The 14,804-nt window shown below is 48.8% G+C and overlaps 1 protein-coding gene across 6 annotated transcripts in view; it reads right to left on the reverse strand.

Moving 5' to 3' along the window:
- Nucleotides 1-14,804, reverse strand: part of STUB1 (STIP1 homology and U-box containing protein 1) — a 465,879-nt gene that overhangs the window by 426,147 nt on the left and 24,928 nt on the right. For all 6 annotated transcript variants that reach the window (XM_069646080.1, XM_069646075.1, XM_069646076.1 and 3 more), the window contains one exon: nt 5,006-5,204. In XM_069646080.1, coding sequence (XP_069502181.1) covers nt 5,006-5,147 — 142 coding nt within the window. In that variant the 5' untranslated portion in view covers nt 5,148-5,204. The remainder of the gene's footprint in view (nt 1-5,005; nt 5,205-14,804) is intronic.

The following is a 14,804-nucleotide window of genomic DNA, read 5'->3' on the forward strand; positions in this document are numbered from 1 at the left end:
CCTCAGGGGTCCAGAGACCTTTGACTTGGTGCTTGTCCAAATGAGCACCCCATCCCGCCTGGGTGGCATCGGTTACAATGGTAAGATGGTAATCTGGTTCCATCAGTGGCATTCCTTTCGTGATGTTGCAGGGGTATGTCCATCATTTCAGTGTGTTTGACAGAGCCCAGGAGATGGTTACTTTGTCTGACCAGAAACCTGGGCTTGGGACTATCTGGAAGCCAGAAAGGTTTGCACTGGAAGCATGTGCAGCTGGCAGTGGGGAATAAGCGGTATGCAAGAGGACATGGTCCCAAGGAGAGCCATGTATGCACGGACCATGACTAGCTTGTTTGGCATCAACGAGTTCGCTAGTGTTATCAATCTTTTGATTCTTTCCGCCGAAGGTCTTCCAAGACTCTGGCCTGTAAGGAATTGAGCGACCAGGAAAACCAAAAACCTTGAGGGAACTGTGCAGGATTTGGTATAACTTATTGTAAAGTCCAATTGGTGGCGCAGCGTTTATTTGTTGAGAGAAGAGGAGGCTTGTTGATACACTGAACCTCCAACTAGCCAATAGTCCAAGTACGGGTAGACATGGTGGTCCTGTTTTCAGAGGAAGGCTGCTACCGGTGCCAGGCACTTTGTGAATGTTCTGGGTGCCAATTTCAGGCCAAAAGGCAGTACGTGAAATTAATGATGGCTTTCGCCGACTACGAATCTGAGGTACCTTCGGTGCCTTGGATGTATTGGCACATGGAAGTATGCATCCTTGAGATTTAAGGCTGCAAGGTATTCCTGGGGCTGAACGGCTTTTATGACCTCCTGGAGCATTACCATTTTGAATTTTTGATGTTAGTCTTCGTACATCCAGAATAGGGCGCCACTTCCAGTCTGTTTTTTTTTTTTTAAACACGAAGTACCTCCCTTTCCTCTTGCTGAGGGAGGAACTCTTTCGATGGCTCGCTTTTAGTATTTGACATATCTCGTGCTGTAAAACTTGATGGTGCAGGCAATATACCTTTGTGGGAGGCATCAGGATTTGGGCGCGCCTGAACTCCAACAAGTGGCTGTACTGGACTGCATCTAGCACCCACCTGTCGTTCGTTAGTTTGCCACTCGTCGAGGTAGAACGTCACATTTCCCCCCACCTGACTGCACCTGAGGCAGTCATTGCTGTGCCTTATTTTGCCTACCTCTCTGGGAGGTGGCAGATCCACTCTTTCGTTGCCCTTGATGGTATTCTCTGTTGCGCTGGAAGGATTGAGAATTCGACTTGTAGCCCTGAGAATAATATCTGGGCCTACCATAGTTCTTGTGGTCTCTGGAGGCTGAGAATCGTGCATTACCCGAGGCTCCTCGAAAGGAGCAAAAGGACCCATCTGTCCTGAAGGGCTGTAAGAGACCTCGCCGTGCCCGAGTCCGCTTTCATGGCTTTAGGGGCCTAATCAATTTTGTCCCCAAACAGATTTTCCCCTTCACGTGGCATATCAATGACTATGCTGTACCTCTTGACGAAAATCAATGCAACATAGCCATGCTTGGCGTCCAAGGACTACGCCATTGCCATTCTGCTTAAATCCTGTTTCAGCAAGGTCTACAGCAATGTTGATGCTGTGATTCGAGACTTCTTCCCCTTCGGGCACCAGCAGCATGGCCTCTTTTCTCTGTTCCAGCAAGTGTTCCATTCGCTACTTTATCTGTTGTTGCCCCGATGGAGAGAACCTTTTTCCCCTAAGGCATCCATTCTCCAGTTTTTGTTGTCTGGCTGAGTGTTACACTTATGCTGTGTTCGAGCCTTGTGGCTTGCTACCGCTGAAACCACTAATTCTGGAGCAGGTTGCAAGGTGAGGCATTTCGGTGTAGTATCTGGAGCCATACACTTCTTCTCCAGCCCACTATTAACCACTGGCTCTGTAAAAGGATGCTTCATAGTACAGAGGCCCTCCTGCCACACATGATCCAGAATGGGTATAGAAAAGACTGAATTCCTGCGTTTACCCATATGGTCGAAGAGGAAACAATCTTTCTTCTCCTCATCTGGAATTAGACCAAACTCCTGGCATGCCTTAGACATCATGGAGTGAAACACCCCGATGTCGTCCGGAGGCAAAGGTTGAGCCGGGCTACCCGGCGCATCTTGGTGAGGATCTGTGTCCCACGTGTCGGCTCTCTGCGAAGACTAGGAGGAGGAATTTGTATCCCTCTGACCAGTGTCCTGGTCTGTGTAAATCAATTCCCCCTCTTCTTGCTCTCTCCTACGTGGACTGAATGTACATGGAGGTGGAGGTCTAGGAGGTGTTGGAATACTAGGGAGTATGCGCTGGTCTCTACAGGGATAGGTTGGATCCCTTTGTTGAGGGTTAACGTGAGATTATCCAAAAGGCTGAATTGTCTGAGCTCGAGGAAGCGGAAGCCTGGCATCAAGCTGTCCTAACAGACTGCAGTGTTGTAAAGACCTGCAAGGAAAGCAGGGATTGTGGGTTTATAGGGGGGTATTGTGAATGCATACCACCTGTTGCAGCAGGTGTTGATGGCAGAGTAGGTGTCTGAAATCTTAGAGGTGTGTCTTCCTCTCTAGGGGGTACTTGGACAGGAGGATCTGAACTTCCTTCTTCGGGATCGGATTCCAAGACAAATGGATATTCGTCTGGTGGAGGCTCAAAGTCTGATGTAATCTCATGCTGCAAAATGTTTTCTGGCATGATATCTGGGTACTCCATAGGAGACATTCCCAGGGGAGAATGGTCGTGCATCGTGGCCCCAGTTGGGGTTTTTAAAACACCCTTAGGGGACAATATTGCTTTGTCGCCAATTCTGAAATCGTAGTGTCGACGGGCACGTCGGCTTTTCTGCAGACTTATATTTGGTTGTCGTCTAAGTGGTCGTTGACGAGAGGCGAGCCGTAGACCCCGACGAAGATGCCGTCGTGGTCGATGCTGTGCCGATGGTGCGGTCATCGGAGTAGACTTCGATGGCGATTTGGTCGTCAACAGGTGAAGACTCATGGCCAGAGGAGGATCTTTGAGATTCCGACAACGAGTAGTGCTTTTTGCCACTCGTCGAGGTAGGTTTTATCAACGATGACGCTGAGGAGATTTTAGCTGTGCTTGTCCGTCGATGGAGATCTCCTGGACAGGTCAGGGGATTTGGACGATGGGTGCGAGCCCTTCTCCCTCGGTTAAGTCCAACAGTGATCTAGTCAATGGGCCCTTGGAAGAGTGTTTGGACCCGGTATGGGACCTTTCACCACTAGCTGGTTGTTTATTTACAGGGACAGAGTGTTTGGCTTTATCGTGCCCAGAGGACAATTTTGCCTCAACTATCTTTTGTGTCTTTGCCACCGGCTCCACAGATCTGGACCTCTGTCTTGACTGTGACCTCTTGTCAGAGGAGTGGTTGCTCTCCCTCGCCATGATGAGCCAAACTCAGATGCCGGATAGGCTCCTTCATTGAGCCAGCAGATAAGGCGTTGGTTCCTATCCATAAGGGTCTTTTGTGAGAAACCCTGGCAGATATCACAGCTGTCAGCGGAATGGTTCGGGTAGAGGCAGTAAAGGCATTGTGTGTGCCTGTTCCCCTCAAACATGGTTTAGGCCGCAAGTGTCGCACAACCTAAATAAGGACTTTTTAGGTTCTGAAGCTTCCATGGTTGGAACTGGAACCAAATGTATTTCTAAGTTGGTTGCAACGGTGGTGACATTTTAAGACAAAAGTAATCAAAGAAATTTAATTTTCTCTCAGGAGAGAAGCACAAGGAATCCCAACAGCTCGGAAGACAGTTGAAATCTGAGGGGAAGCTGCTGGGGCAAAGTTATACACTCAACGTCCCATTGGTGCATACCAAAAGCACCCACAATGATGTCGATGGGACACCAAGGTGTCAAGTTTTTCCATAGAAAAATGAATAAGTCAAAGTAACCGAGGTTTCCCAGCCTGACAGGGAATTTCACAGCATGTGAATCCATGAAAGATCCAATGCTGGAGAAATTGTATTGCTCACCTTTAGTCCACACGAGTGACTAAAAGTCTCTAACTGCTAACATGTGATTTCCCATTTTCCCCCATCATGGTGTGCTTTAACCTATACATCGATAAATGTATAAAACAAATATGTAACCTTTTATCAGTTCCTCCACATACAGAGTTATACTTACAAATCAGTCTTCATATTTAAAAACGCTCAACTCAAGTTCATTCATCCAGAGGGATAACAGCTGGGTCCAAAAGGTGTAACTAAAAGATTTTAGATGATTTTAAACCCTGTTCTGTATATTCCTTGTTTCACCTGTTCAAACTCTCAGAAGAGAAATTGCACTACTATGTCCATCGATAGTAAATTGCACCACCAACTAATTCAATAAGGTTTCAAAAGTGATTTTTCCCACTGGCTGAACTGAATAAAGATTTCTCTGAGTGCAGTAAACGGGATAGCTGTTCTGTGAGCACATCAACTACTGCTTGAAGCAACATCCCACCACAATAGGTCAGCACACACCAGGTCAGCACACACCTTAAAACTCAAACTCCCTAACCAGCATGGTTGCACACTATTGACATGGATTATTGTGGCAACCATCCGCTGTGATCAACTAATTACATGGATGAAGGTCTTGCTTCATCTGAATGAAAGTGGCACAAGACTTATACTATGAACATTAATAGTGACACCAGATTAGAAAGCTCCTTGAAATTGTTGCAGTTGGCACACCACTGACATGAAAACCTTTCTATTGACAATAGTGTACACCTGGCTGCATCCTTTATCTGGGAGCTTTGTATGCAGGTGCAGAGTAAGCACCCCTATCCCCCGAACGAGAAAGTTATGGGAGGAATCTGATAGTTTCACTTAGTAGTGGATCCCCACTTGCAACATATTCCCTTTATAAGTGCTGTAAATGCTCGGGTATCCACCTCAGCTCCCACCCACATATTGGACTACATTGGTACAATTGCCTCCACACATCCCTGTAGAGGATGTCAGAACATGCCTTCATCATTGCCCACTTTAGGTCATTTAGCTTACCCCTCTGAAGGTTGGCAATGGCCTCATCATAGTTCTCTTGCTCCAACTGGCACTGCCCTAAGAAAAAGTGGGCCTTGACGGACTGGCTGTCCAGCTCGAGGGCGTGCTTACAGTCTGCCAATGCCTTGTCATGCTGCTGCATCTTGAGGTGGCAGAGTGCCCGGTTTGTGTAGTATACAGCAACAGATGGGTTCCTGTTCTGAAAGACAGAGCATAAACGTTATCAATCATGCACCTAGTTTGAAAAGGCAGCTCTGATGAATGCAAATGAGATACTTTACAGTCCAGTTTGCCCCTCCCAAATAACATGACTCAGACCAAATGGTTGAGAAATGAACATTGTACAGCTATTGTAAAAATGTAGCAGAAATTATTAACCATCAGCAAAATGAAACTGTTGCCAGCTAGTACTGTCCAAAATACAAATTTAGCAGTAAAGTTAATAGAGCCCTCACAAAATCACGACCCATGTTTTAATGCAGGCGACTTTAATTTTTCAATAGACCTAATAAAATGTAGGAAATCTAGAAGCTTAAGCTTGCACATTAATACAAGTGTGTCACGATCAGGAAGGTCATTAAATTGGTACAGTGACATGAAACAATAAATCAGTTATCAATTTCTTGAAAAACACCCATTTTGACTGGCCCTACAAAAGACTACAGCAGGGTACCTTCAGGTGAGGGCCAGGTAAGTTAAAGATCAAATAAATTAAAAGGGAGGGTCAAAGGATTGATTGGTTATTTAGTATTCGCCTATACACAAATGTTTCGAGGCGCAACAAGGCAAGGGAGGGGGAAACAGAGGGAGGTCAAGATAACGATCTTACTAGGCCTTGTGTCATTGAACTCGTGCAAGTGCGCAAACAAGAAGTGCAGGGGAGAGGCGACAGGGAGAAGTGCATCCAGAGCAGCAGGGCCCTGAATTAAGTGCAGGGAGGCTGGGACCCGAAGGGGCAATCCCAGCCTGGCAGTGCAAGGTTAGGCAAGAAGCAGTGCAAGTAGAGCCAGGTGGCAAGTGCAGGGGTACTGGTCTGGGGGACGGTCATCCTGTAGGATTCAGAGGACAACCAGGCAGCCAGTCAGCAGACCTAGCAGGAGCAAGAGAGGGTTAGCAAGTGTAGAGGGAGAGGGAGAGGGAGAAAAAAAAAAACAGAACAAAAATAAGAAACAAGGAGAAAAAGGTAGGTCTTGAGGAGTTTCTGGAACTTAAGGAGGTCCGGCGCAAGGCGGAGAGAGGCAGGAAGGCCATTCCAGAGGGTGGCACCTGCAGAGGAGAGTGTGTCACCCCCACAATCTCTGCTTAGAGAAGCGACTCATCCGCAGAGAGAGTTAGAGGTAGACGAGCGAAGGGCCCATGTGTCACGTTGCCTGCCCCCAGACATCAGGAGCAGGCCAGTCTACCCGGAGTACAGGCACCCATGGAAACTCATGGGGGCCCAAAGGATTGCCTAGGGGCTTCATGGACTCAGTCCTGGCGCCATGGTGCCAGGCTCATAGTGCCTTTTTCAGACAGATCAGGTCATCAAGTGGAAAAATCATGTACAGGCCACCGTGAGGCCTTTGAAGGGATTACTTTCTGCCAGGGACTATTTGCTTGGGTGTGGTACTGGGACTATTTTACCTGGGGACTACTTCGTGGTGGCTATTTAAACCAAGCCAGGAAAGCAAAACACGCTTTGCGTTATTCTGCACTTCTGCAGCGTAACGCTCACCGTGCCTGCAGCTCCAGCATCCTGTCCGCAGCTACGCCCGTCTTGTTCTCCATGAACCGAACCTGCAAAAGAGAAAAGGAAAAGCAGATTAGAACAGGAGCCTTACCATTTGTCATCGCATTCATCTGGGAGTCGCGGCACCTGCAAGAAAAGGAACACCTGTTACCGCGCTGTACTGTCAGCAGCAGCGCCGCGGGATACTCACCGATGCTCCTTTCATCCACACGATCCCGCGAGGCACTCGGATGAGATCGCCGCTCGGAGCATCCGCATCTGCAAAGGAAAGAAAGACAACAGGTGAGCTCCGCTCCGTTAAAAGGCATTTAAATTCGCACTTCAAGATACTTACTTGGGAACAATACCCGCTCGGGACCTCGCTAGTCACCATCATGCGTCCCTCATTCTAGAGAAGCGCCGCACCTGCAAAATAAAGAGAGGACCAATGATTAATCACATGAATGAACAATATCGCTTGCTAAGACTAGTGCTTGGTGCAAAAACTGACTCTTACCTTGGCGCTACCTCGTTTCTTTCGGAGAAGAGACATCCATCTTGGGCCATTCTGCAAGACGAAGAAATATAAGAAAAAGTGTAAGAGTGAACTATAAGACACCCTGAACTCTAAACCATTGCATCATACTTTGGAGTCATTGTTGTCTGGAACTCTGCCATAAGATTACGGGATCAGTGAAGTTAACTGGTTTCTACGCACCCCTGCATTCCGACGCAGGATGGAGAGCCCATCCTTCTTAACAATAAGGTGAGACATAATGAGGGGAACACAAGGTGGTTACGGAAAAAACAGAAGTTAAACCTCTTTACCGTGGTCGGCTAACTACCATTTTTACCACTTTAGGAAAGCCCTACTACGTGCCAGACAGACGAAACTAAGTGGGCAAGTGCAGTCGCTCATCACTACACTACGAGTCACATTCGTGGAGACCGTTGCAGTCCAGCTACGTTCGGCGTCCCTGTGGAACCCAGGTGAGCGCAACACCATGAGGAAGGTACTTGGGATGAGACAGTTGAAGGTAGAGAGGGCCACTGCCTCAAAAAAGCCTTGTGGGTGATGCAGAAGGTTTTAAGCTTGATCCGCAGACACCAGGAGCCAGTGGAGGGATTTCAGGGCCGGAGAAATGCAGTCCCTGGGCTTGAGGCCAAGGATAAGTCTTGCGCTCCTGTTATGGATGAGTTGAAGAGAGCGAAGAGTAGAGTTGGGCATATTGAGAAAGAGGCTGTTGCAGTAGTACAGCCTAGAGAGAACCAGAGCTAAGTGAGAAAAGGGAGAATACCTTTGAGGAGGTACAGATGGAAATGGGCCTTCTTGGCAAGGCCCGTGATGTGTGGAGACAAAGAGTGTGGAGTCAGGCAGTCAGAGAGGGAAATCAGGAGAGGGGTCCCAATGAGAAGGATCTCAGTCTTGCTGCCATTGAGGCAGAGATCGTTAGAGGTGCCCCATGACTGAATAGCAGACAGTCAGGGATGAGCAAGGAGGAGGAGCAGAAGGTAGCCTGAAAGAGTGCTGCGCGTCATCCGCATAACACTGAACGTTAGAGGTGAAGGTAGAGCTCAGGAGGGCCAAAGGGGCCAGATAGATGTTGAGTCTGGGGGAGAGGATAGAGCCCTGTGGAACACCACATGTAAAGAGAGGTGGTGGAGAAAAGGAAACAAGCTGGACATGGGAGGGTCGGTCCAGGAGGAAGGATGTCAGCCAAGCCAGCGCCTGATCCGTGATGCCAAGGGTCTCACTGAGACGAGTAATCAGGACGTTGTGGTTAACTGTCAAAAGCAGAGGAAAAGTCGAGGAGAATGGGTGCAGGGGGAGAGCTAGTCGAGATTTGAGAGCAGATCTTCACAGGTGCTCAGGAGTACAGTTTCCGTTCCTTTGGCTGCTCTGAAGCCAGACTGATGGTCATGGAGACAACCAACAGATTCAGTGTATAGGGTTAGCTGGGAGATAGCCACCTTCTCCAGGAGTTTGCCCAAGAAAGGAGTGATCGAGATTGGGCAATAGTTTTCCAGAATGGAGGGGTCGGCAGAAGGCTTTTTTAGAAGGGGGTGCACAAGGGAGTGCTTGAAAAGAGAGAGGAAAGTGCCAGTGACGAATGAGTAATTACAGTAATCGGCCAAGGCTGGAGCGAGAGAACCAATGTTGTCCTTGATGGTTCTGTAGGGGCAAGAGGTCACCTGTTTAGCGGAGTCTCATCGACCGGACTTGTCTGGAAACATCTTCAGGTGTTAGAGGAGGGAAGGGGGGGTGGGAGAAGAGGGGGGTGGCCAAAGCAGGCCTGAGAGGGGTCGGAACGGGAGAGAGGAGAAGTGGTGGAGACTGCAGAAAGGATCATCTGGGTTTTAGTGGTGAAATGAGAAGCCAGAGCCGTGCAGAGGGCCTCGGTGGGTCTAGAGGAGGAGAAGGATACTCTAGCTCCTTGCAGATTTTTAAAAGTTTGGCAGTGTTCTTAGAGGACACAGATGCAGCTTGAATGTGCATCCTCTTCTTAGAGAAGATGGAGTCGGTATTGCCTTTGGAGCCAGCAACAGGCCCGTTTGTAAGAGCGTACCCCCAAAGCTCATTACTTCCACTTGCGTTTCAGTGCAGACAAATTTGGTCTACCAAGAGTTGCTCTTGGCAGGCTTCAGGCGGATAAGAATATCCAGAGTGTTTGAGATGTAGAGGTGAAGGTTAGAAAGGGTTGTGTCAGGATGGGAGTCAGCCGCACAGGTAGGTGGAAGGGAGAAGGTGGGGGCAAAGGCGGCCGCTGACACTCTCTTCCTAGGTCGAATGACTGCGAAGGAAGGTGGCAGTGCTGGGAGGGCCTTTGACAAAGGGACAGGAAGTTTCAAGTGAGAAGACAGAAGATCCAAGGTGTGGCCGGCAGAGTGAGTCGGACCGGAGGGTTGAATGGAGAGGGAAAGAGTTGCATAGGTTGCGAAAGAGCCCAAAAGGAGTCTGGGGAGTCCAGGTGGATATTCAGATCTCTATGGAGGAGAACCTGAGAGGAGGATAGGAGAGAGAAGGAGAGATCAGCCCATTCAGAGAGGAAGTGTGTGACTGGGCCAGGTGGCCTGTAGATGGTGGTCAAGGTAAGAGGGAGGCCAGGAGAGATGGGGAGCCTGCACACCAGGCATTCAAAGGAGGAGTATGGATGATGGAAGCAGGGATCCACTCAGGAAAGACCAGGGCCACTCTGCTTCTGGGCCTGTTGGGCCGGGCTCAGAGAGGATCTTGTAGCCATCAGGGAGGAGTGTGTCAAAACACGTGACGGAGCAGGCCTTGAACCATGTCACAGTAAGAGCAAGAACATCCAGGTCTAAAGTTCAAGGAGGTGGCAGATGTCAGGAGTGTTTGACAGCAGAGCGAGAGTTGAGAGTAGCCACATGGAGCAGGTTGCCACTCTTGAAAGACTTCTGGTGGGGGGAGGGGGATCCATGGGAGAGGAGTCCCCATCGGAGGGCGCAGGGGAGTCAGAGGTGGAAGGAGAAGGTGGCAAAGGAGTCAGAGAGGTAAAGGTTGGCAAGGGAGCCTGAGAGGTGAGGACAGGGGTTGCAGAGGTGGAAGAAGGAGGCTGCAAGGTAGATAGATGCTTGATTTGAGTGATCTTGCCGGATGTTAGACTTATTTCTTTCTTTAGGAACTCTGCTCCTTGGCCGTGGACTGTTCTGTGCGTTATGTACATCGTTTTGAACTTTATTCTCTTTTTATTGGTAGCCAATGTAGCATTTTCAGCACTGGGATGATGTGTCCTCTTCATGGTAGTCTGACCACGAGTCTTGCCGCAGCGGTTTGGATGCGCCGAATTATTTTTTTAGTTTTTATTTTTTTTTAAGAGTCGCTTTGGCTTTCCTAGGTATATGGACATGCGGAGTGCGATGGTGGTGTTTTGTGGGTGAAAGAGGAACAGTGGGATCCTTTTTGCTGCGTGTAGCAGGAACAAACATTTCTTGATTATGATGTTTACTTGTGGCTTAAGTGTTAGTTCATTGTCCATCAAGACTTGCAGGTTTGTTTACTATCGTTGATGGAGTCGATGCTGTACCCAGTTCAGTCGGCCATGGGATGTTGTGGTCGTTTTCCTCACTTTAAGCTATGATCATTATTTCAGTTTTGCCTGGGTTGAGTTTGAGGCTGTTTGTATTCATCCAGCTGTAGAGCTCTTGTAGGCAGTCATTCAGCGTTTTGTTTTCTTCCTGTGCATCTTGTTTTTTAAAGACGATCTGTGTGTCATCTGCATTGTTGTACCATGTGAGGCCGTGTTTCTTGATTAGGGAGAAGGATGATCCTTGTGGTACTCCGCAAGTGGACTCCCTTGTAGATTTGAAAGTTTTGATCCAAACGGTCTCTGTTCCGTTTGCTAGGAAGGATTTAATCCATAGTAGGTCTGTCAGTGATTCCCATTTCTTCCAGTCTCCAGATACGGATTTCATGGTTGGCTGTGTCAAATGCTGCGGAGAGGTCCAGTAGTATTAGGGCTGTGCTTTTGTCCGAGTTTGCATTAGACTTTAGATCGCCCCGGATTGACAGCAGTGCCGTTTCTGTTCCCCTCATGGGTCTGAAGCCTAATTGTGCTTTGTCCAACAGTCGGTGCTCTTCTATGAATTGTTGTGTTACTCTGTAGAAATATTTCTCGAGTAGTTTCGCTTCGGTAGGGGATGTTGGATTATGGGTCTGTAGTTGGAGGTCTTCCACGTTTCCTGCTGTGGATCGGCTTGATGTATGCCGATTTGAATGATTGCTGTACTTTCCCTGCTGAAAGTGATTGGTTGAAAAGGTTTCTGTAGTATTCCATGGGCGTTCCTTGTGTGAGGATTGATTTGTGTAGGTCTGGGCGGCATGGATCCATGGGGGAGCCTGCTTTGTTGCTGTCGCTTACCAGCTTGACGAATGTCTCCACTGATATTTGAGTGAAGCTTCAGAGTTTGTTCTGGTGATCCTCGGATGGCTGGATGGGCTGCATGCTGTAGTCGATTAGTCTGCTTTGTATGATCTGTTGGACGGTGGTGATTTTGTCTTTGAAGTGGTCTGCAAAGTCATTGCATAGCTTCATTGAAGGCATCATTGTGTTGTTGCAGCCAGGAGGGTTTCTCATTTTGTTTATGAACAATTCCTTGATGGGGTTAAAGGATTTTCTTTTGAGATCCCGACGATTGTTCCAGAAATCCATTTATGAAGTAGTTCTGTTTTTCTTTCGAGGTCAGCTTCGTCCAGATTTGTTGTTGGTGGTGGTGGTGGTTTGTTGGTTTCTAGTTCTGCTAGGTTGCTAGCTCTGATGGCCCTCCAGTTTCTTTTCATGATAGTTTGCAGTTTGTTGGGTTGCTTGGCTGTTGTCGTGGGGAGTGTGATCACGAAGGGAATGACGAGGTGGTCGCTCCAGAGGATCTGTAATGGTGGCATCGTGGTGATGAGGTTTTTGTTGGAGAAGATTCCATCTAGCTTATGTCCGGCAGCGTGGGTTGCTCCTTTGACTAGCTGATGTAGTTTCATCATCTTCAGTTGTTTGGCTTGTGATTTTTGTGAGTTAGCGCATTCTTCGTTAAACTAGATGTGAAGTCTGAGGATTATCGGGAGTTCCTGTTCGATGGCTACGTTGGTGATGGCTTCAGCAAATGCGTTGGTGAAGGTTGTATCATATTTTTGTGGTCTGTATACTAGAACGAATTTGAGGTTTGTTTTGGAATTTGCCGTTAGGTGAAGGATTCGCTGTTTTTGATGCTTAGTGGTTCATCAGTTTTAATTTTGAGGTGTTCCTTGTATGCCATTGCCAGTCCTCCTCAACTTCGTTTTTCCTGTTTACTTGTGACCACTTGAAGTTGTCAGGGATGCAGTTATGCAATGTGGTTTTGTAGTTGTCTAGCCATGTTTCAGTTATGAATAGGATGTCGATACCATCGGCCCATAGGTGGTCGAAAATCTCTGGCATGTTTGGACATTGATTTGGCGTTGATTAGGTTGCAGTGGATCTTTTTGCCGCAGTTAAAATTGTTTTTTAATCCTCGCTTTGTCTTGTGGTTGTTTCGTTGGCCTTCTCTGTTTTGGTCACAAATTGGTTGGTGCTCTGTGTATTCTGCTTCCTTGCTGAAATGATCTGTTAGGTTGATTGTTGGGTTGATGATAAATTCTTCTGCTTCATCTTCTATGTTCTGATGTGGTTGCTTGCAGTGCCCTTGTGTTTTTGTGACATAAGGGTGAAGGGTGTTGGTTTTGTTCCTTCCTCTTCTTGAATCTTCTCTTCCTGTGGGGTTGCGGTCGGCATATTAATGCTGTTGAGGTGGGGGGGCGTGGCCAGCAACCGATGGAGTAAGGCTGCTCCTCGCACTGCTCTTGCCAGATCTGCCAAGATCCTACCTGAAACAAGAAGGGAGGTCCGTTTCAGCCTTCAAAAGCAGAGGAGTATCTGCAGGAACCCTTAAGTGCGGAAGGAGGGCTCTGGGACAGTGTGACAGAGCGTAGATTGGAACGCGAAGAAGAGGACCCCTCAGAGGTGTCATAAACCCAAGATGGCGCTGACATAACAAAAGAAAAGGCTATAAGAAGAGACGAGCGCAGATTTCAGAGCCGTCTACAGATCTGCGGTCGGTGCGTGGCAAGGAGGAGGGACGAGATTGTAGCAACTGCAACAGGAGCAAGAAGGGTGGAAGTCCTGCAGTAGCTTGCAATGCCAGCTGCGGGAAGGAAGTGCGGCTTGGACGGGAGCGAACGGGGCCTGTGAGGTGGCGGCAGGAGACCGGGAAGAGACCCCCCCCTCCGGGGCTACGGAGCAGTGACCAGAGGCAAGCCTGCCCGCCGGGTATTGTGGAAGGGCCTGGGACGCAGACAACCGCATCCGCAGGTACGGGGAGAGGGAGCTGGAGCAGACACAATTCGGAGCTGTGGGATATCGGAGAGCCCGGGCGGCGGCAGTGACATGAATAGGTACGCCGGGGCAGAGGAGTGCTCCGGGAGCCCCTGCCACCTTGGTTAGAGGGGAGGGTGCTGGAGCAAACATAACTGCACTGGAAGACATCTGAGCGCCTGGCCCGCAGCAGCGAGAGCAAGTAGGCGGCCTCTACTAATGGAGCTGCCTGCTTCATCAGCTGTGAAATAAATACTCACATGACAATTAAACATCTGGCAAGACATTGGGGAACCCGGGCTGAGGGGTGAAAGTATAAGAGTGGCCCCCAACTTAAGGAAGCACAGCCTGTAACATACGCCTATGCAGGCATTTACATAGGGGCTGAAGCCCTGAAACACATTATATAATTGATGCCACTTCACAGATTATGGAGGGGGGACAAGGCTTAATAAGAGGCCAATTGTAAAAAAAAGGTGCGAATGAGCAATTGGCCAAAGGAGGCATTTGGCAGTACCCCGGGCAGGGCAAAGACATATGGAGAGGGGACCCTGCCCTACATGAACTGTCGTGTATATGTGAGACACTCCACAGTGAGGCGACAGCTCTTGTGGCAAGTAGACACTCACAGAATCCAGGCGAGGGGACGGACAGCAGAATAAGACCCCAATAGCACCGGGCTACTGAAAGGCGGGATGGAAGCCTGCAGATTGCCTGTTGATGGTCGGCATGAGAGGGTCACACAAGTAGTAGACTGCGTGAGATAGTGGGCAACTGGGGATACGCCACGTCGCCCCCAGCAAGGAAGCGTCGCTGAGCCCATGCGTGGTGGGAAACAGGGGTGAGCACCCACCCCCTTGAGGATACTACAAGTCGCCCCCGCTAAGGAACAGTGGGCCCGACACTTTTGGCGTCAGTATAGGATTGGCAGGACAGGGTGCCACACGCAGCCGCATACAGTGGATAGTGTGTGTCTGGCGCACCAGCGTGGCCGACAGTGGTCGGTGGAGAAAAGGAAAGCGTGCCGGATGCCTCCCAAGATGCCTAAAGCGAAGGCGAATCAGCCAACCTTGGAGAGCTTTACCAAACCCAAGCAGCAGGATCCAGGAGGGAAGATGGATTTGGCGCAGGAGACAGAAGGAAGTGCTAAAGACTTGCATAATCAGGTGATGCTCACTATAGCGGATTTGAAAGCTACATTAGGGACGCAGATTGAAGCAGTACAACTGGATATTGGTCTGTTGATACAAGATGT

This window comes from Ambystoma mexicanum, chromosome 2p (genome assembly GCF_040938575.1).
Source record: "Ambystoma mexicanum isolate Mex_15411 chromosome 2p, UKY_AmexF1_1, whole genome shotgun sequence".
Classification (NCBI taxonomy): domain Eukaryota; kingdom Metazoa; phylum Chordata; class Amphibia; order Caudata; family Ambystomatidae; genus Ambystoma; species Ambystoma mexicanum.